Source organism: Macrobrachium rosenbergii, chromosome 28, assembly GCF_040412425.1.
Source record: "Macrobrachium rosenbergii isolate ZJJX-2024 chromosome 28, ASM4041242v1, whole genome shotgun sequence".
In the NCBI taxonomy this organism is placed as follows: domain Eukaryota; kingdom Metazoa; phylum Arthropoda; class Malacostraca; order Decapoda; family Palaemonidae; genus Macrobrachium; species Macrobrachium rosenbergii.
This window is the reverse complement of record NC_089768.1, coordinates 127,240-150,376: the sequence shown is the minus strand read 5'-3', so window position 1 is coordinate 150,376 and position 23,137 is coordinate 127,240. Positions and strand designations below refer to the sequence as shown.

Genomic DNA, 23,137 nt, shown 5'->3' with positions numbered 1-23,137 from the left:
GGTCATATCAAAACAAATATTGTTACCTCCAGGAGCAGATTTATTGCTGTTCGAGAGAGCATGTTCAAACTCTTCCATATTAGTTTTTCTATTATATATCTTCTACTGGTTCTAAATTTACTGTTATTGATTCTACATTTTTACCTTCGTGCAGAAGTGTTCCTCTAAGTTTTTATCACTACTTACATTTGCTAAGTTTTCTTGTATTATATATTACTTATTTCTTTTGGGTCCAGTATTCTTTTCCCATCTTTTAACCCTTAAACGCCGAGCCTCTATTTACAAAAATGTCTCCCGCATGCCGGCGGCGTTCGGGAGTTAGCGCCGAAGCTGAAAAAAAATTTTTTTCAAAAAATCACAGCACGCTTAGTTTTTAAGATTAAGAGTTCATTTTTGGCTCCTTTTTTTGTCATTGCCTGAAGTTTAGTATGTAACCATCAGAAATTAAAAAAAATATCATTATCATATATAAATATTGAAATATATGACAGCACAAAAAAAAATTTTCATATATAATTTTATACAAATCGCTCTGTGAGCAAAACGGTTAAAGCTAACGGATTATTTTTTTTCTTTGTATTGTACACTAAATTGCTATGATTTTGGTATATAACAAATTGTAAAACGATCAAAGCAACACAGAGAAAATATTATCACAATATGATGCATGAATTCGTAACGCGCAGACGTAAAAAAGTGTTTTTTTCAAAAATTCACCATAAATCGAAATATTGTGCTAGAGACTTCCCGTTTGTTGAAAAATGAAGCTAATTGATTGAATATTACTAGACTGTAAGTGTTTTAGCTTATAATTGCAGTTTTCGACCATTTCGGTCGAGTTAAAGTTGACCGAAGGTCGAATTTTTTCTATTTATCGTAATTTATATGAAAATATTTCAAAACTGATAAAAGCTACAACCATGAGTTATTTTCTGTTGTATTCTACATGAAATTGTGCACATTTCATATATAAAAGTTTATGTAATGACTAATAAAACGGTGCAAACATTACGACAACGTGACGAAAGAATTTTCGAGATGTTCGGCTGAGTTACCGCGCAGACATAAGGAAAATGTTTTTTTCAAAAATTCACCATAAATCGAAATATTGTGCTAGAGACTTCCAATTTATTGCAAAATAAAGGTAAATGATTGAATATTACTAGAATGTAAGAGTTTTAGCTTACAATTACGTTTTTCAACCATTTCGGTCGAGTTAAAGTTGACCGAAGGTTGAAATTTTGGCAGTTATCGTGATTTATGTGAAAATATTTCAAAACTGATAAAAGCTACAACCATGAATTATTTTCTGTTGTATTCTACATGAAATTGCGCACATTTTCATATATAAAAGTTTATGTAACGACTAATGTAAAACGATGCAAACATTACGACAACGTGATTTAAAGAATTTCTGAGATGTTCGGCCGAGTTACGGCGTGCAGACGTAAGGAAAAAGTTTTTTTCAGAAATTCACCATAAATCGAAATATTGTGCTAGAGACTTCCAGTTTGTTGCAAAATGAAGGTACATGATTGAATATTACTAGAATGTAAGAGTTTTAGCTTATAATTGCATTTTTTTACCATTTTGGTTGAGTTAAAGTTGACCGAAGGTTGAAATTTTGGCAGTTATCGTGATTTATATGAAAATATTAAAAAACTGATAAAAGCTACAACCATGAGTTATTTTCTGTTGTATTCCACATGAAATTGTGCACATTTCCATATATAAAAGTTTATGTAACGACTAATATAAAACGGTGCAAACATTACGACAACGTGATGAAAGAATTTCTGGCGCGGGACGTAAGGAAAAAGTTTTTTCAAAAATTCATCATAAATCGAAATATTGTGCTAGAGACTTCCAATTTGTTGCAAAATGAAGGTAAATGATTGAATATTACTAGAATGTAAGAGTTTTAGCTTACAATTGCGTTTTTTTTACCATTTCGGTCGAGTCAAAGTTGACCGAAGGTTGAAATTTTGGCAGTTATTGAGATTTATATGAAAATATTTCCAAACTGATAAAAGCTACAACCATGGGTTGTATTTTGTTGTATTTTACATGAAATTGCGCACATTTTCATATATAAAACTTTACGTAACGGCTAATATAAAGCAGTGCAAAAATTATGACAAAATGACGAAAGAATTTATGAAATTTTCGGCCGAGTTAGTTACTGGATGTATGAAAAAAGTTTTTTCAAAAATTCACCATAAATCGAAATATTGTGCTAGAGACTTCCAATTTGTTGCAAAATGAAGGTAAATGATTGAATATTACTAGAATGTAAGAGTTTTAGCTTACAATTGCGTTTTTCGACCATTTCAGTCGAGTCAAAGTTGACCGAAGGTTGAAATTTTTTGTAGTCGACGTACCGTATGTCCACTTGGCACCCAACAGACAATTTTAGTCGATGTATGATACGTCCAGTAGGCGTTTAAGGGTTAATATGACATGTCTAGGTAGTTTAACATGGGTACCATTTATTTTCCTGGATTTTTCCCATATTTTTTGTATGGGAGAATTAATAGAGAGAGATGGTACATATTTCCTCCATGAAATGATTCTTCCTTAAATTACTTCCTTTTTAAATTTTGCAGATATTTTGTTGTATAGAGGTTTTAATGTATCAAGTTCTAGTAATACTACAGTCATTTTTTGTAAAGATCCTTCTAATATTGGTAATGTTTTATTTATTTTACAGAACTTTCTATTCAAATTATCTAATCTTCTCCATATTAAGTGTTTTATATTTATTAATTCTGTTAGCTTATTGGACCACCATGGAACTTTCTATTTTGTTGGATGGAGTTTTGAGTTTGGTATTGCTTTATCAGCAGCATTTTTCATGAAATCAACAAGAAATTTATTAGTTTCATTATGGTCTTTCAAATATTCAAATGGTGGGATATTTCTAGTGTGCTTTTCAAATCGCTCCCAATCTGCTTTATAAATGTTATAGTGAGGGACATGTTATACAGGATTATTTTGTAATATGGAAATTAACATTGGGAAATGATCACTGGTGTGTAAGTCATCAACTGTATTCCAATCTAATCTGTCAACTATACTTGTTGTACATAGAGTTAGGTCTACTGAGGAAAATGTTCCATGTGTTTTTGAAAAATATGTGCTACTTTCGTCATCATTTATACAGCGTATGTCGTTTGAATCCATGAAATCTTCTATTTCTGAGCTCGGCCCCGTGTCACCCGGTGAAATTCCATACTAACATGAATTTCTAGGTATAAAAATTGCTAAATATACCAGAGAAAAAAGCTTTCAGGAATGCTGGAGTTACTACCCCCAGATCGAGCATCTTCTATATTGAAGACGTCGGTATAACCAAGGGTGAGTGAAAGAATCACAACCACAGAGCCACACTCGATAGACATCCCCATGTCAAAACCCCGGGAAGAGCGGGGAGCCGCACCAGCTCCCACGCTCACCCGCGTCACCAAGCGGCGACTCCAGCGCCATCTGAACTCATTCCATTTCTAGCACGTGATTTTTGTGCAATCATTTATTTTGTGCTCGTGTTTTGGCTTTTTCCTGCTTATCAGCATGTCTTCCAGCAAGTTTACCGTCACCAAGTTAAGTACCATCTTATTGTGGGGTTTTTTATGATAAGTTTGGCTGTTTCAACCCGTATCTTAATATTATTCGTGGTTGTTGTTATGACGCCGTGGCGTCCCCAGTCAGCCATGTCGCATCGTGAGATGCGCCCACCCAGCTTGTCCTGTTTGGGGCTTCTCTTTGTCGTTTACATTTCTTATCATTATTCCCCTAGAATTCATCCTGGTGGCGTTTTCCTGGGCGGGTTGTTACGGTGTTCCTCTGCATTAATTTTGTCGAACCGCATATCGGGGTTCCTCCATTCGGTTCCCGTCATTTTCCCGCTTAGGTTTCTCCCGAGGATGTTTTCCGCTTTGACATACTTAGCTACATTATTATTATAGTGTGACGTGCTGGTGCTATCAGTCTTTTATTGTTTTGATTTAGTTTGTGGGGGAGCACCAGATACAGTTTTATTGTTTGTTTACCCTGTCGCTCCTCTCTGTTAGGCTATGCGCCTTGCACGAGCACAAGCTTTTATTATTGTTTTGTGTATATATATTATTCTTAGTGATGGTGATTTATTTTTATCTGGTTAGTTGTGTGGGTTTCCCTAGCCTGCCTATGTCATGTTAGGCTTGTATTTTGCTTCCTTTGGCCTCCCGCTCTCCCTTTTACCCTGAGTTAGGTTAGGTGTGAGGAGGGGTTCAGCAGGTAGAGAGAGTTTCTGTTGTTGTTCCTTCCACTGGCCGTTGTTTGGGTTGTAGAGTGAGACCCCATTGTCCTCCCCCTTCTATGGAGGGGTAGAGGCTCTTTCTGTGGGGGTGTCTCCTCCGTGCTTCCATAGCATCCTCCCCTTTCGTTCGGCTCTGGTTGGTTTTCAGCACGGGAATTTCTCTCCCCGTTGTTTCCTCCTTCCTCCCTTCCCTTATTCCCTCCTGTTAGCCTAGGCTATCCCTAGGTACGGGTGCTAGCCTAGGCCACGCCTAGGTGTAGGGCGAGCGTGTTGAGGCCTTAGGTTGTTATCCCTTCCACCCCCTTATTCGGAGTAGGCTATGTTCTTCCACTGCGGGTATTAATTTACTTGGCATGGTGTGTGTCTGCAGTCGAGCGGGTGAATAATCTTCCCCAGTCTCCTGTTTTCACCTGTTCTGGCCTACTCCCATCCTTACCCCTCCAACCCTTTCCACCCCCCCCTCCTCCCTACCCTAAGTCAAGCTCTTTGTCATCTTCTCGTGCGGGTGACGTCAGCTGGCATTCACTCCGAGTTGTGGGGCCCTTTCCTGGTGGAGAGATTCGCTCCCTCCCAGGGCAAGTCCCTGGTGGCTTTTTGCTTGGCTCAATGTCTCGTTAACTGCTATCCTAGGATCGAGCAGGTTTCAACATTCTTAGGGTTATTGGTTCTCCCTTTTTTCGCGTTCTCTTTGCCGTTCGAGATACTTTAGTTGGGGTTGACTGGCGCTTTCTCCGGCCCTTGTGGTCCTGCGATGTTTGTTAGCCTCACCCTACTATTGTTCTCTAGCGGTTGAGGCTTGGGATCTCCGGAGGGGGTGGTTCCGGACTCCGGAGTATATGGAATTAACCAGTTTCGTTCCCATCCCCTGTATTTTATATATGCATATACACTTGTTTTGTTCCGAGCGGCTCACTCCGCTGTTGGACATATTGTTATTACAGGGTCCGGTGTCCTACCCTTGGGTTCCGCCGTTTTTATTCCCGGCATCCCTTGTGGTAGGGCCCTGTTGACTCAGCTCTACCGTTCCGCCGGAGTATTCCGGTGGTCGGGGAGCAGCTTGCTTACCACTATAGTTACTTGCTGGGTAGGCCCGTCTCTGACGGGGGTTTTTCTTCCCGCCGGAGTACTCCGGTACTAGGTTTGAAAATACCCGTGCCTGCCTAATTTAAGTTTCTAGAGTGGTAGGTTCATGTACTTTTCACACTTACAGACTGTGCGTTGTGAGGAGCCGGGGTGCACCGCCACTCTCCATCAACCCTACGGGCATGTGGTGTGCCGGACCCACGCTGGCTGTGCGGTCCAGATGGACGATCTGGTAGTTTGGCATCCTGACGGCTGCGAGGTGTGCTTCGCTCTGTGCAGCGGTGTCCAGGACGAGTCGGTAAGCTTGACTTTCGTTCTTCACGCTACTTTCAGTCTGATATGTGCTCATATTGTAGGTCATGACTTTTGTTACAATATGTTAGAACTGATCCCCTGCTCTCTTTTAGGCTGACGAGTCCTCAAAGAAGGAGGCCTTAGAGTCTCTCCACGCCTGGGTGGCTGGGTTCGGAAGGAACGTGCTGTCGGGGAAGCCGTATGTCCTCGACGCTGGTTTGAGGGACCTTCTTTACCCCGGCGCCCGGATTGCTGCGGCTGTACCAGCTGATGTGGCCGCACCCCATCATTGAGCAGATCCGGGCCGCGACCCAGCCACCTCAAGAGGACCTGTACGCGGAGGTTTCTGAAGACGTCGCCGCCTTAGACTTGGACCTGGAGCCGATGAATACGGAGCCGGACCAAGGGGTAGGTAGCGAGGTAAGTGAGGCAGCGGGGCGGGCCCCTTTGATTCCCCATCTTCCTCTGTGTCTTCCTTTTCAGGATTCACTAAGTCTTCCATCTTGGGGACAGGGCTCCATCTGCTGTCCCCAAGTTGAAATTGAAGACGTTGTGGAAGGCGAAGGGCTATAAGTCCTCGTCTTCCCGTAAGGCATCTCCCTTCCCCCGTCGAAGGCCAAGGTTGCGGAACCTGTGGCCTCCGGGAGCAAACCAAGCACCTCGGGCAAAGGAGCGAGTAAGAGGGCGTCCAAACCCAGCCCTCCTCGCCAGCCTGCCTTTGACCCTGAGGCATTTGCAGGGATGTTGCTGGAACGCATCTCTTCGGAGATGGAGGCGAAGCTTTCCAAAATTACGGAAAGACTTCACAGTCAGGAGACTCTGCTGGCGGATATGGCTCGCTCTGGCGGAGCCGCTCCGCAGTACGAGATCCCTGACACCGCTGACCTCCCTCCTTTCGATGTAGGGAACCCATGGCGTTTTGCTCTTCGTGCCATTCGTCACAAAGACACTTTGACCATCAAGGGTCTGGGCACGAGGCGTCTGGAGGAATTGGAGTTCTTCCCTCCTGATCTCTTGCCCCCCTAGGCTGACAGAGGAAGCCTGGATACGCTCAGACAAGGTCCCTAAGGAGACGGTGATCTTCCCTAGGGACCATGCCCAGTCTGCTCTGTTGCGCACTCTTACAGAGTGGCAGGCAGAGAACACAAAATTGACTCCCTTCAAGGGCAACTACACCATGTTTTCTCTAGGTGATAAGTTGCCCACTCCCTGCCTGAACAAAGTTGCTTTGGCAACGGCTCAGGCTTGCTTCGATGGCAAACCCTTACCTCAGCTGAGGGAGACGGACTCCACATCCCTGGTATTCCCGGGAGGTGAGGAGTTCTGGAAGGACGCCCCGTCCACATTTACAGTGGGTAAATTGGACGCTTTCTGTGCGTCCTCCCAATTTCAGCGAACAGCTTCCTAAACTCCCGAAGCTCTCCTGAAGGTGGAGTTTGAGGCACGGTGTAGGCTAAGCCGGTCCTTGAACTCCTTGTGCTTGACAGAAGCGGTCGCCGTCTCCTGTGCAGAGGAGCCTCTGTTTCAGGTTCTGGCTAAATCCCTGTTAGCAGGGTTTCAGTCAGACCTGTATGACTTCATGGTGGCAAAGTTGGAGTGCCGCAAATTCATCTTCGCAGATGCCACCATTCGTCATGAGCCTAAAAAGCTCATGAAGAGTTCCATCTGGGGGTTAATCTCTTCCCAGAGGACGAAGTCCAGTGCCCTGAGCGAGGCTACCAGGGCCAACCAAAGCCTACGCTCCCGTTGGGGTATCTCCGCCTTCAAACAGAAGACCCCCGAATCTGGCAGCTCCCAGGGTAAGTCTGGGAAACGTTTCAGGAGGCCTCAACACCAAACAGTGGTTCAGGCTGTCCCAGTCTTGGCGGTGGGCCAACCCTCCACCTCCAAGGCTCAACCCCAACAGTACATGCTGGTTCAACCAGCCCAATCCCTTGCTGCACCATCGCACGTCTCCTCTCCGGCGTACAATCCCACCTATGAGGGCCGTGGGGTCTTTCACGGCCTTAATAGATGCGCAAGGGGGCAGAGGTCGAGCCCCATACAGAGGCAAAGCTGGATCGGCCCCCCAGGGAAAATCAGGCCGTGGTAGAGGAAACAAACCCACTTCCTCCCACTGAGACCAGTCAGGTAGGTGGTCGCCTTTACTGGTTCAGAGACCAGTGGTCCTTCAGTCCTTGGGCACACAGCATTGTGTCCAAGGGTCTGGGTTGGAGCTGATCAGGATCCCCTCCCCAGACCAGATTTTACCAACCCCCTCCAAAGCCCTACAGGATTTTGTGATGGAGCTTCTCAACAAGAGAGCAATAAAGGAAGTAAGGCACCTCAAATTTCAAGGCAGGTTGTTCACCGTTCCAAAGATAGATTCTGATCAGCAAAGAGTGATTCTAGATCTGTCGCGTCTAAATCGCTACATAAGATGCGACAAGTTTCGCATGCTTACGGTGGCTCAAGTACGGACTCTACTGCCGCGAGGAGCCGTCACCACCTCTATCGATCTTTCAGACGCTTACTATCACGTCCCGGTTGCGCGGAGCTTCTCTCCCTTCCTGGGTTTCAGACCCGGGAAACAAGCCTACTCCTTCAGGGTCATGCCTTTCGGACTCAATATAGCCCCCAGGATTTTTACGAAACTGGCGGAAACAGTCGTTCAGCAACTACGGTCCCGAGGGATCTCCCTGGCGGCTTACCTGGACGATTGGATAATCTGGGCTCCAACAGTACAGGAGTGCTGGAAGGCTACAGCCATAGTGATCAAGTTCCTGGAGTCGTTAGGCTTCCAGTTGAACAGGGAGAAGTCCCGCCTGTCCCCGGAGTCCCGGTTTCAGTGGCTGGGTCTCCAGTGGGACCTGTCCTCGTACAGGCTATCCCTTCCGCCGTCCAAGCGGAAGGAAATAGCTGCCGCTACCAGAAAATTTTTGAAGGACAAAGCAGCATCCCGCTGGTCTCAAGAGAGAATTCTCGGCTACCTTCAGTTTGCCTCAGTGACGGACCTGCTCTTAAAAGCGAAGTTAAAAGATATAAACAGAGTGTGGCGGAGACGAGCCAATGTCAGGCTCAGAGACAGAGTCTCTTCAATCCCGCGAATCTTGAAGACAAGGCTTCAACCATGGTCCACAGCCAGTGGCCTGTCAAGTCAGTCCCACTCCAATTTCCCCCCTCCGGCCTTGGTAATCCACACAGACGCTCATTAAGCGGCTGGGAGGGTACTCACCAAAACAAAAGTTCAAGGGACATGGTCTACAATGTTCCAACAGTTTCAAATAAACACCTTGGAAGCTATGGCAGTGTTTCTAACTCTCAAGAAACTCCGCCCGCCAGCCAGATTCACATCAGGCTGGTGTTGGACAGCGCCGTGGTAGTTCATTGCATCAACAGGGGCGGCTCCAAATCAGGTCGCAGTAAACCAGGTGATGGTAGCTATCTTCTCCCTGGCGAACAAGCACGGCTGGCATCTGTCAGCCACCCACCTAGCGGGAGTGCGGAACGTGGTGGCGGACTCCCTGTCCAGGACTACTCCGTTGGAGACGGAGTGGTCTCTGGACGGGGAATTGTTCAATTGGATTTGCCGCCGGGTTCCGGGACTCCAAGTGGATCTGTTCGCTATGGAAAGCAATCACAAGCTTCCCTGTTATGTGGCTCCCAACCTGGACCCCCAGGCCTTTGCCATGGATGCGATGACCATAGACTGGAACAATTGGGAGAGGATCTACTTATTTCCCCCAATAAACATGTTGAAAGTACTGCACAAACTCAGGTCATTCAAGGGCCAACTAGCTCTGGTAGCTCCCTATTGGCCGAAGAGCAACTGGTTCCCTCTGCTCCAGGAGCTCAAGTTGCGGTGTCATCAGATACCCAAACCCAGACTGACCCAAGTAGTACAAACCAAGACTGTGTCAGCTTCCTTAAGAATTCAGAATGCCCTGGTTTTATGGACTTTATAAAGTTTGCTGCAAAAAAGGGAGCAAATATTGACCCCGTCAACACACTGTTTCTAGAATCTGATGAGAGATTCTACTCTCAGACAGTATGATTCAGCAGTCAAAAAATTAGCATCCTTTTTGAAGGCATCTGAAGCTCAAACTATGACTACTAACCTAGCGGTTACTTTCTTTAGATCATTGTTTGAAAAAGGCCTTGCCCCGGCCACTATTACTACAGCTAAATCAGCCTTAAAGAAGGTATTTTTGTATGGTTTCAAAATCGACCTTACAGATTCATACTTTTCCTCCATCCCTAGAGCATGCGCCCGTTTGAGGCCAGTAACACGCCCACATTCTGTTACCTGGTTCCTCAACGATGTTCTGAAATTAGCCGCTGATACTGATAACTCACAATGCTCTTATCTGGATCTGTTAAGGAAAACCTTGTTTCTGATTAGCTTGGCTTCAGGTGCCAGAATTTCAGAGCTATCGGCTCTCGCTAGAGGTGATGATCATGTTGATTTCCTCCCGTCCGGAGAAGTCCTCCTTTCCCCTGATCATAGGTTCCTAGCTAAAAATGAAGACCCTCAGGACAGGTGGTGCCTCTTCCTCAAGACCAATCCTTATGTCCATTATATACCTTAAAGTCTTATCTACAAAGAACTCCACAGTGTAAGTCGGGTCCTCTTTTTATCAGGGAAAAAGGTGGAACTCTTTCGTTGAACGCTATAAGACAGCAAATTCTGTATATTATTAAACAAGCCAACCCGGATTCAGTCCCAAAGGTTCATGATATCCGTGCGGTAGCTACCTCTACTAATTATTTTCATAATATGGATTTTGCTGAACTTACCAAGTATACGGGATGGAAATCACCTCTAGTGTTTAAACGCCACTATTTAAAATCACTCGAAGCCCTGAAATTTTCTACAGTTGCTGTGGGGAGTGCCATTCCCCCACCTTAATTGTCCTTAATCCTTTTCCTTCCCCCCCGGCACGCCTGCCTCATTTATTTCTCTGCCTGCCTTTCTGGATCAATCATGCCTCACTGCCTTGCTCCTCATAATCGATGCTAGAATTACCCTGGTTATTGTTTGTCTTGGTGATTGGATTTTGATATGCTGTGAATTTAGATTAAGATAGAAGTACTGGAGCGGTTTTTATTTTGCTTCATGTACCTCAATTTCTGATTTTGTATATATCTCATTGTTCTTAGATTTAAGTTTGTATTTACCTGTTTATACCATTATGTTGTGGGTGTCTTTCATTTCACCCCTAATTGTATTGTATTTTTGTCATTGTGTATTGCTCTTAGACTTAAGTTTACATATTCTTCATTGTGTCTTTATATTGTTGGGTGTGTGTTGTTCCACCCGTACTTACCTGTTATTAAATCTATTTTTCATAGCGTGTGTTTTTGTTCTAATCACCTTTTGTTTTCTTTATAGCTTTGCAGTCTTGGCATGATTCTCTGTCACTATTTCACCGGGTGACACGGGGCCGAGCTCAGAAAAGGGATTTTGACAAAGGAAAATCTATTTCTGAGGGAGGCCCGTGTCACCCGGTGACCCTCCCAGGAGCAGGTTTACCCCCTACTTGCACATGCCAAGCCTGGGGTGGGGCTAGTCTGGAATGAGTTCAGATGGCGCTGGAGTCGCCGCTTGGTGGGCGGGTGAGCGTGGGAGCTGGTACGGCTCCCGCTCTTCCGGGGTTTTGACATGGGGATGTCTATCGAGTGTGGCTCTGTGGTTGTGATTCTTTCACTCACCCTTGGTTATACTGACGTCTTCAATATAGAAGACGCTCGATCTGGGGGTAGTAACTCCAGCATTCCTGAAAGCTTTTTTCTCTGGTATATTTAGCAATTTTTATACCTAGAAATTCGTGTTAGTATGGAATTTCACCGGGTGACACGGGGCCGAGCTCAGAAATAGATTTTTCCTTTGTCAAAATCCCTTTTTACTTCCTGCTCTACTTGAGTTCGAACAATTATAGTCACATACTGAGTTGTTAGAATTAAAATCACCTATTATTAATGAAGGTTCCTTGGCATTATTAAGCAAATCTTTCAGTTTATCAATGTCGTAATTTTTATTAGGTTGATTGTATAAGTTATAAATTACATAATATCGGTTTTCATTCTATATTTTAATATTTGATATTTGCAAATCAGTAAAGTTTACAGGTACTCTGTTGTAACATACTTCGTTATGTACATATATAGCAGTACCTAAATTTCCTTCTTCCTCTCAAGATGTAGATACCAAGGTATTATTTACCTATTGTTGATATTGTTTTGTTGACATGTTGTAAACAGAATATCAATGGTCCCTTAGCAATCATTGTATTTCTCCCAAACGTAATCCAGTCTGTAGACCATTTATGTTCCATTGTATAATATAATTATTGAAAACATTACGTTAGTGTGACTGACTGATTGATTGATTGACTATGAAATTTAGGTCTTGCAGACGAAGCGCCGGAACCCATCAGGATTATTCAGCGCAGCAATGAAGATGAAATATAACTTAATAATGTGACTGATAATGAAAAGGTGAATGATAACATACTGCACAGTACTAGGAAAATTCAGTGTTAAAATATGAACGTAAAAAATGAGTATTAGATAAAAACCATAAAAAATAGTATATAAAACTTTTATATTTAAAACATACACCTACTATATGAAATAAATGACAAATCTTTAATAAATATGCTAAATTATATTTCATTAAATAAAAAGATCTGATTCTCTCAGATAACCCATATGGTTATCTACCTCAATATCATTTAAAATTTCTAAAATAGTCTTCCCCCGCTATTAAGCACTTTGCCCTATGGCGATTAAATCTAGGACAGTGCACCAGCATGTGTTCAATGGATAGCTGACCACCACAGTGAGCATAAACTGGGGCACTGGCTCCCTCTAAAATACAACTATGGGTGGAGTGGGTTTGGCCAATCCTAAGCCATGTTAAGATGATCTCGAATCTTCTGTTATGATCAAAACCTGAACTCCAAAGACCAATACTGTTTCTAATATTTCTGTACTTCCTATTTGAGGATAAAATGGGGGAAGTCCAGCTCTGCTGCCATTTCTTATGAACGTATCTTCTAATAACTGGACGCATATCCAAATGTGGCACCTTATTACTGTAGTTAAGAAATCACATCTTGCAGCATCCTTTTTTTTACTATCAGCCAGTTTGTTCCATTCTATACCACTGTGCCCAGGAATCCAACAAAATTTTACTGATTTGTGGCAAATAGAAGGGTAAAAAAAGCCATTCCTGAGCCTTTTGAATTGAGGGATGGGTAGGATTAAACTTCTTTAGGGCTTCTAAAACACTCCTTGAGTCACTATATATTACTGTGGATTTAAATTTATCAGATGCAAGATTTAAAGCATCAATTATGGCTGTTGCTTCAGCGGTGAATATGGATGAGGAGTCTGGTAACTTTTTTATAGATGATTTCCCCTCACACACCACTGCACATCCCACTCAATCTTCTGATTTTAATCCATCAGTATAGATTTTCCTGTCATTTATATGCCTCTCATCATGCTCCAAAAACTTGTTTCTGACTTCTTCTTCTGGACGGCCTTTCTTCTCTCTCTTTAATGCAGACGCCTATTGCTGGAATAAACCATGGAGGGATAGCAGGATGTTTTATGCTTTCATCCTCCAGTTCACCCAACTGTCGGATTTGAAATGGTATTGAAGATCTAGATCCAAAAAGACTTGAGTCACACTGTTTTAAGATCTCAAAAGAAGGATTCTCCTTCGAGCTTTTCAGCCGCATGGTGTGTCTCACATCTAGCTCGTGCCTCCTTAAGTACAGTGGTAACTGATGGGAATCTACATAAATACTTTCAATGGGAGAAGTTCTAAAAGCTCCAGTGCAGATCCTTAGACCCATATTATACACAGAATCTAATTCCTTAAGTTTAGTCTTTGAAGCAGATGAGTATACTTGGCAGCCATAGTCTAACTTAGATACAGTAAACATACTGCATTATAAAGCCTTAACAACGATTTCTTATCAGCACCCCAATTGAACTTAGACAGTACTTTTCAAATATTTAGTGATCTCTTCACTTTTACTTTTAACTTTTTAACATTATTCCAAGTGAGCTTTTCATCAAAGATCATTCCTATAAATCTTACTTCAGTAGAGTAAGGTAAAATAATTCCATTTCTTTTCTAATACTCCATTAACGGCAATAGCAAAGAGAGTGACACTATGGACACTACCCTGAAGAACTCCCTCTTCTTGTAAGAAAGGTCGTGATACATGATTCCCCACTCTTACCTTTATATATCTTTCTGATAAAATCGAATTTATAAATCTGATGATTTTTCCTTTAATGCCCATCTTATATAACTTTTTTATAATACCATAATGCCATGTGGTGTCATATGCCTTTTCCAAATCAAACAAAACTCCTATTGTTTGGCTCTGTTTAGCAAAACCTTGTTGTATTTGGTTTGAGAGCCTGAGCAAGGGATCTAAAATAGGTCTAGTTTTCCTAAAGCCAAACTGGAATGGAGAAAGCAATTTATTTGTTTCTAAGTGCCATACAAGTCTGGTGTTAATCATCTTTTCCATCAGCTTACAAACACAACTGGTGAGAGCTACTGGTCTGTAGCTGCTGGTTAAAACAGGATCCTTGTTTGGTTTCTTCACAGGGAGGATTAGTGATAATTTCCAGCTCTTAGGAATAATACCAGTTTCCCAGATTTCATTTATTATATCTAAAAGAAATTTCTTTGACTTTTCTGGGAGATGTTTCAGCATTTCATAAAGCATTTTATCTTCAGCAGGGGCTGATGGTCTGGTATTCTGCAAGGCATCTTTGAGTTCCTGCAGTGTAAATTTTGCATTATATGGTTCAAAATTATTTTCACTTAAATTAAGAGAAAGATGGGCATTTCTAATGTCTTGGAATTCTCGAGAATAGTTCTCACTACATGATATTCTCGAGAAATGTTCTCCTAATTTTTCTGCGACCCTCTCTGGTTGGGTGATTCGGTCACCATTTATCTTAGGTAGGCAGAGGTTCAGGGACAAACTTGAGATTTAGTTTTTTAATTTTCTTGCAAATCATTCTGGATGGTGTTTTGGGGCTAGTGCCATTAATGTAGTACATCCATGACTCTCTTTTTGCTTTTTTAAATTATTTATTTTGCTTGACCACAGCACGTGGGTAAATAACTTTGGCTTGGGCAGTTCCACTCCTCTTATACTTTTTGTAGCATTTCCTAGTGATCTTTCTCATACTACTGCAGGTTTTGTTCCACCAAAGAACTGCTGGTCTAGAGGGCTTCCCTTTAGTTGTTGGAATAGAGGTAACTGCAGTGTTGATGGTGGTGTCACTGAAATAATTATATGCCTTTGAGATAGATGGAAATGATTTACATTCTTGTCCATGAGAACAGACTCACTAAATTTCCTCCAGCCTGCTTCTCTGCCTTCCATTTGGGAGGTGACTCAGAGGGCTGATTCTTAACTGTTTTTATATGAATTGGGTAGTGGTCACTCCAATTTGGATATTCATTTACTGACCACTCATAATCAATGTGAACACTAGATGAGCAAAAGCTCAGATCGATAGCCGAATAAGCATTAGAGTAGATGTTATGGTAGGTCATGGCTCCGTTATTGAGTATAGTGATATTATGATCATCAATAATACCCTCCAACATCCTACCCTTGGCATCTGTCATGTTCCCACCCCATATGGGGTTGTGAGCATTAAAATCACCAAGGAGGAGGAAAGGAGTAGGAAGTTGATTGATCAGTAAATAAATATCATACAGGCAGTCCCCGGCAATTTTCAGCGTAAAAAATCACTGATTTCCGCTTATCGGCGCCGATAATTGGGTATTGGGGCCGATACATACCTAACAGAGGCGCTGATAACCGAAAATCGGCACTTAGCTCTATCTCTGATTGGTGGTGGAGAATTATATATGCTGTAATTTAACCCAGGATTATATTGTGTGCTTCCAAGCTTAGTTTCCTGCAGACACAATACCTGGGCTATGGTCATGGAGCAGTACCTTCAGCTCTTCACTTTGAGTCCTAAGACCTCTACAGTTCCATTGTAGTATTGACATGAAAACTATTTTTTGGGCTTGGTGGAAGGTCCTTTGAATGGGGCCTTCTCATTTACTCTCTTTTGTTTAGGAGTTTTATCAAGAGATGATTTGGAAAGGACTGGTCTTGACAGGTTTGGTTTATTATCTGTTGATTCACTGGTGCTACACAAAGATTTGAGGGGTAAAAAAAAAAAAATAATAAACCTGAAAACTTTAAAATATCATCAGCCTTTCATGGGGTTTATTCTTCCACCAATGGCACAAGTGAGAACTGACTCCCAAATGTCCGCATCCCTACCCTACCCCACAGGGGATGGCACAACATGATTATAGTGGCCCATATTGTAACCTGAACCTGCTTGCTAGGACCGAAGGTATTACGAGAATACTATCATCCCCACTCTAACCATTTTATGGGCAAACCGGACGAATGCCAAGAGTCCTATCCCCAGAACTAGAACCCCCCTTGGAATCTGTGGTCCAGCCCTAAAGAATAGTTCCACCTGATATCTCTCAGGTCCGAACATTATCAAGCAGCTGATGGTCCTACCACAGTTCCCACTATTTAGCTCTGGATATAAACCCAATCCCAGTTATGATATCTTTTCCTGTTTATCAGGTCCAATAAATTTTAGCAAAAGTGGAAAATTCCACAAAATTAATTCAAAGAAATACAGAATGGTACATGGGACTCTTGGACTCAAACTCAGGAACAGATTCCTGGGGTTCAAGAGTGGCCCCCTCACCATGTCAAGGTGGTCCCAATTCAAGGGGGAATTCCATTGTGTGGCATGTTCTTCAGATCCACAGTACGCACATATATTTGTTTCGACAATATTTCTTTGGATGCCCATATTTACTACAATTTTGACACTACAGTAGTGGCTTTGGGACATAAGGTCTTATTTCTCTGTTTTGGCCTAAAATTTTTATTTTTTGAGATAGATCTTGACCCTCAAATTTTATTTTTGCAACTTTTAACATTTGCTTATTTCTTTGCTTACTTGGTATATTATATACCTCACATTCTTGGACTCTGGGATATCTTCTTTAAGAGTGCCCAAGAAAAGACTCTTTTCGACTGGTTCATCACTGTTCTCAGGAAGCACAATGGCACCCTGAATGCTACTTATTGTGTCATGTATTTTTATATTTATATTATCTATTGTTGTTATGGACATATAGTTCTCAGACTAACTCTTTGTTGTAGCTTCTATAAGCCATGTCTTTTATCTGTCTAAACGACATCTCTGCCATTATGTCTGTTTAATAAGTAATTTTCTAACTTCAGGGTTAAAATTTTCTGTTGTTTCCAAGGTTAGAAACCTTGACCAACTTCCACTCCCAAGGAGGGGGTCAAAATGAGTCAAGGTTGGGTCAAGATGATATTTACTTTTTCATACCACCTTGCTTTTCATTAACTGAGCTTTCCTGGGGATAGTCCATTTCCATGCCAGAAGTCATAGGGAGGTTTGGCTGATTCGCCATTTAATGAATAAAATAAATTTCATTCAGGATGAGGTCCCTCTCACCAAGGATCCCCAACAGGGGGAGAAGCACCAATGTCACCTAAAGTTGTAACTGCTATGGGATCCTCACCTGGATATACACCATATCCACAGTGCCTTAAGGGTGGTCAATCCGTTGAGATTGGACCCAGCACTAAGGGCATGGCTTGACATAAAAATTTCCCCTCGTTCCACCATATCGGGTACACTACTCTAGTTTTACAGGTGGAGTGGTATGCCGTCCAACTCCACCTCAATCAAGTTGAGCAGTGAATTTCATAATACGATACCATGTCATGATCATCCTTGAAAGAGGAAGAAGGGAAGGGGAAAATTTATAAGAGGAGGAGGAGTAAAGGATTTATAGGTCCCAATGTTTGTTTGAATCCACAGCAGAGAGAGTAGGCATAAAAGAGCATACTCTTCCTGCAGTGGATCTCTAAGCACCCCCACCTCGTCAAGGGGTTGGAATCAGGGGGGGCTGGGCGGGTTACTATACCCTATGGAGAATACAGATATTTCAGTCGGGGTTAGGTGGATCCTAGTAAGATCCCCTTCAGTATCCGATAGATGCATGGGAGACGGATTTCCTTTTGGGGAGTTTATTCCATATACAGCTCAAAGTTTTGTCCCTGGTCCTTCTGGGTTCAGCAGGGCAGTTTCAATTGCGATATCCACTTCATGTCTGCTAATAGGGACATTTCCCACAAGTAAGGTTTCCTCTGCTTCCTCAGTGGAGTTAACCTGGGAGGAACTAGGGACAGTACTTCCGGGTTTTGGCCCAAACATAGGTCTTGTTCAGAAAAAGGGGCAAATATCTTTTGGCAGAGTTCTGCTGGAAAGATATATAGTAATCTTCCCCTTCCGTACCCCTACTGAACCCTAGGACCCAGCGAGACAGTTTAAAGCGAACCATTTCATTCTTAAAACTTATTGCCAGGAGCATGCTACAAATTTCACACAAATCTGGTGACCAATATATTCCCCTTTATTTCATGGCAGGCGGTATGAAAAGCGAACCGAGCAATGCATAATAGCAGCCCTGTAGTGATAAAATGCTTACGTTTTTATTAGCAAGTACTCGCTATTGACTATCTATAATCATTATATAGATGGTACACTCAAAAGTTAGATGTGCTAAATATTTGTGTCACCACTAACAAATTAGATTAATCTTGACACATGCATGTAACCATATTGCTGTATACTCTGTTAGCCCTGTAAAGTAAATTTCTGAATATTACACACTTAAGCCAACTGTATACAGTACTATAAAACAATCTGTTTATCTAGCCTAGGCTACTGCTTTATCTAGTCCAGGCTATTACAAATCACCCTTAAGGTTACAGGCTACATAAATAGCAGTAGTCATTTATTAAATTATATAATTACTACATAAGTTTTGCCTTAAAAGAAAATTCTTGAATGTTACGCCACTCAAGCTAACTGTATACCGTAAACTAATTTATTTAGCCTAGCTTACTAGTTTATCTACCCTAGGCTACTACATATATGTTTACTTACAGCTTTGTGGTGGATTCCGGGTAACATACATATATGTTCAAGATTTCGCCACATACAGTTTGAACGAATTTTGTGGGAAAAGTGAAAAGTGCTCAGATCACTTCCACGGGTCATAAATGACTCACGGCAACTTTTACCCAAACTCTAATAGCTTGTTGGTAAGGCGAGACATCTCAGTTTGCCTTGAGATGTCATAGGGGAATGTTGTCCAAAATTCCCATCCAATGACGTCTCGTAAATATTCTACAATGAATATACAGTACTTAGAATTTGTTACTGATTTTCATTCTTATCTGTAATGATATTTTTGAGCTGTAATTATAATCTTACAAAACAAAATAAAAAAAATATTAAAAAACTTATAACCTGGTAAAATTAGCATATGTTTACAACTGTCTTGGAAAAGAGGCCCCACACAGGGTTGGAAATATTCACTTTCAACTTCCCCTGGAAGATACAGAAAATTTTTTCAAATTTTTTTTTTATACCATGTGCATACAAAAGTGCTTCAATGAAAATATTTTTCCAGAGGGAAATTTTTTAATAAGCCTAAATTAAGTACACTTTCAACAGCTGTTATATGAAAAAGTAAAAGTTAAATAACTACAAAGGTAAACAGACATCGTAAATGTTTTTCTTTCAATGCCTCTGTCGGCGGAGCAATACCTATTGAAAGTAGTTCCATATGGGAAACCATCGTATAGTCTTATAAAAGTTCCCTTATATCAATGATAATTGGGGAACATTTTCACCAAAAAACCCATTCACTATGGCCAAACAACGAAAAGTTATGGCTCCCCGGTCTGTCCAGTTACGTGTCGTCAAGATGGCGGCCAGTGTATACGTGTCATAGTCACTTCTCGCAGGCTGACAAAGGAATGAACCTCGGTAATCGCTATAGTTAAGAGAAAAGAGCCCCTTTTACCTCTGAGACCTATAGTACTCAATCAAGTGTCAACAGGACTTATACTGGGCCTAGACTGACTAAAAGAGAATTCTTTTACGTTAACTGTTCTATCATGGAGCCTGAATGGACCCGTGAGAGTAAATCCTTTGAGGATGAAAAGCAGCCACAATATCAAAAATACTAAACCAACATATTTAGTCAATAAATACCTTTATTCTTTCCAGCACACTTTGAGTAACTCCTGGTGTTCCTCCCACTGCAGACGCTTTGGCTCTTCGCAAATTTTTTGCTCTCAGAGCATTTATTAGAGAGGATTTCCCAACATTAGGGATTCCAATCACCATAAGCTGATATGAAGAATTTTCAGATCGATTGTAGCGTTCAGAATCCTCAATAAGTTTACAAACTCTTGGAATTACACTTTTGATCCCTTTGCTATCTGACCTTTTACAGTTTGTGAACACTAACTCCTTAAAACCTTGCGCTTCATAAAACTGCTCGATAGCCATCCTATCTCTATGGCTAATCATGTCTGCTTTGTTCATAACCAAAAGGTGGGGTTTAATAGCTGTCAACCTGTTTCCAAAAATGGGATTTCGCCCTGAAATCGGGATTCTTGAATCATGAACTTCTACTATGCAATCCACAGACTTAAGCTTCCTTTGCATTTGATTCAAACCTTTAGCCATATGCCCAGGGAACCAGTGTGCAACACTAAGACCAGCAATATCAAAAGACTTACGCATGGACAATCCATGCTTTACTACTGTGCCCGTCATTTTATCTCCAGGGTGTATGTAATGCGAATCTTCAGATAACTTGTAAATTTAAAAAGTTCACAGCACCTATTGCACTACATAAATACACGAATTTTTACCACCATGAAAATACATGTGCTACTTTATCAATCATTAAAGACTATTAACAGATGAAGTAAAACTGCCAAAGGTAATGAGCACTTCACTTCTGTTCTTCCAAAGTATTCAAAACAGGATCTGTGACTTCGAACAGGTATTCATAAGGCCCACTTCTCATTGCAATATCTTTTGCCGTTTCTCCATTGCTGTTGGTGAGGAGAGGCTTTACGAGCGGATTCATCAGCAGCATCTGCAGGGTCTCCCTAGCCTGCGGGTTCGCTGCGGCTACATGTAGTGGTGTCTGGCCACTGTTAGTAGTGGAATTGACATCACACCCACCATCTATTAGGATTTCTGCACATTCAACGTGATTCCACCGGCAGGCAGAATGTAAAGGTGTCCACCCATCCACAGTTCTTGCAGCTATTGATACCCCAGCCCTAAGCAGCAACTGAAAGAAATAAATTTTAATTAGATGTAAATAATATAGACTAAATATCAAACAGTTAAATTACATATATCCTCGAATCCAGCACTTACTTTCTGTAACAGTTTAAAATGGTAGGGAGAACTATGTCTCTACGAACAGCTCTATTTAAGAAACTTGCTTTTGTTTTGATGTTTAATAGTAGTCTAAAGGAAAATATACATATCCAGGACAAATTTTCAACAATGCTGCCACCAGATAGAATATCTTATTCATATCAAAAACACATACTGTATTTTTCATATGCATACGATATTGTATTGTGTTTTTATATAAAAAAAATTAAGTCTCAGTGATTTATGATAAAGCATTAAACAGTTGCCTATCAAATTATATCCCTAAATAAACATTTAACCAGACCACTGAGCAGATTAACAGTTCTCACAGGGCTGGCCTGAAAGATTAAAATGAAACAGAGCACCAGGTCTAGGACATAGGCCAAGCACTGAGACTAATGATGAATGAAAATAAAATTTTAAAAATAAATATGCAAAAAGGCATATGCTTCTACAATGGAACACATACACACATTAAATACATTTAATCATGTTTCCATCTGCACAATAAAAAACTAAGTAATGATAAAAATCCAAATAAGTTAAGATTTTTAAAATCAGGATTTAAAAAAAAAAAATCCAGGGGGTGTGCTGACCGTGGTCTGCACGCCCTTGGCTCCCGATGCGACTGACCCGGGGCCAGAGCAGCGGTTCCCTGATCCGTGGATCGGGAAGAGCCAGCGAGAGATCCCACTGCCTTCCCTGTGGAAGGAGGCAGTCCTTTAGAGGTCTCGGTGCTAGACTTCTTAGGGTGGGGGGAGAGGCAGGCTTCTTCTTCTTTGGCTGGGAAGCCTCAAAAGGAGAAGAGGAAGAAGAGGTAGCAGACGAAGATGAAGATGATGACGAAGATGAAGACGAAGTCGATGTCGACGACACCTTTCTCGATCTCTTCTTTGACTTCTTCGCCGTCTTCCTCAAGATTGAAGTCAGGTCCCCAAACCATGCAGGAGCAGTCATGGGCCACAGCAGCAGGCGCAACCCGGGCAGCATAGGCAGTGCTCGGGCCAGTAGTTACCAGGGCAGGAACATGAGCGCGGCGGCCAGGAACATGCGGAGGAGGAGCCAGGAATGAAGGCAAGGGTGGTGCTCGGGCAGCTAGGCCGGGCCGAGCCAGGGTCGAAGGCATGGGGGACGAGTCAGTAGTTAAGCCAGGCCGAGTGACAGGGAAGCAAGGAGCCGGAACCATAGTCGTAAATGGGCTAGGGTCAGCAACAGGGGCAGGAACAGTCATATACGGCACTGTCAGTGTCACCATGTAGGAAGGCCGAGGTCGTGAGAGCGGGCCGGGAACCCAGGAGGCAGCGGTACAGAATGGTGAGAGGCAGGGGCAGCCGAAACCTGGGTGTCCAGGTGTGAAGCCACCGACACGGGCAGCTTGGTGAAAGCAGACATGGTGACACGTGGTGGAGGTAGTGGTAGCTGAATGCGTTGTTACTGGAGCGCCAGACAGATGAGATACCAGGCCCTCCAGTGACGGAACGCCAGGTAGACCCAGGTGTAACCAGGCCGAGGATAGGTCTGATACCTGGTCAGTATCCACCCCGAACCCTGGGGAAACAGTCAGGTCAAACTGGGAAGTCTCTGCTCGCTCTGGGGGAAATATCCCCCCCCACCCCTGCTCGAGAAGAGACCTCTGAGAGGATGTCCTGATCACCCCCCCCCCCGCCCTTCCACACCCGATGAAACGAATGAGGAAGGGGAGGGGGAGTCGTCACCCGAGGGAGAGGGAGCAAGCAGGGGAAGTTCGCAGAGTGGGAGAAACGAACCTGACATATTAGCCACCACTGGAGTCGTTGGGGGCATGTTACCCTCGGACGATTCCTTGTAGTGCAGCAGATAATTGCATATTTCATAAGAATCGTTCAGATAGTGAAACAAGCATGAAATTTTGCACAAGTGCTCTTTAAAGTTCCCTCTATCAGAAAAGGGCGCTGGCCATGCAAAAAATTTAATATGGCGGCCAAATTCCAAGATGGCGGCCAGTATCGACAGATTTTGGCTAATTTTTCACTAGAATGGCATGTATTTGCTTCTAGCAATATGGTAAAGCTCTTCCATACTATTTCTTGTGAATATTATGTTTCTGTAGCTTCCCAG

The 23,137-nt window shown here is 42.4% G+C and overlaps 1 protein-coding gene across 1 annotated transcript in view; it reads right to left on the bottom strand.

The window, feature by feature from the left end:
* LOC136853964 (mitochondrial ribosome-associated GTPase 1) overlaps positions 1-23,137 on the bottom strand; it is a 194,012-nt gene that overhangs the window by 83,474 nt on the left and 87,401 nt on the right. Inside the window, exon 2 of the mRNA XM_067129862.1 lies at positions 19,850-20,948. Within this exon, the coding sequence (XP_066985963.1) occupies positions 19,850-20,419 (570 nt within the window). The 5' untranslated portion in view covers positions 20,420-20,948. The remainder of the gene's footprint in view (positions 1-19,849; positions 20,949-23,137) is intronic.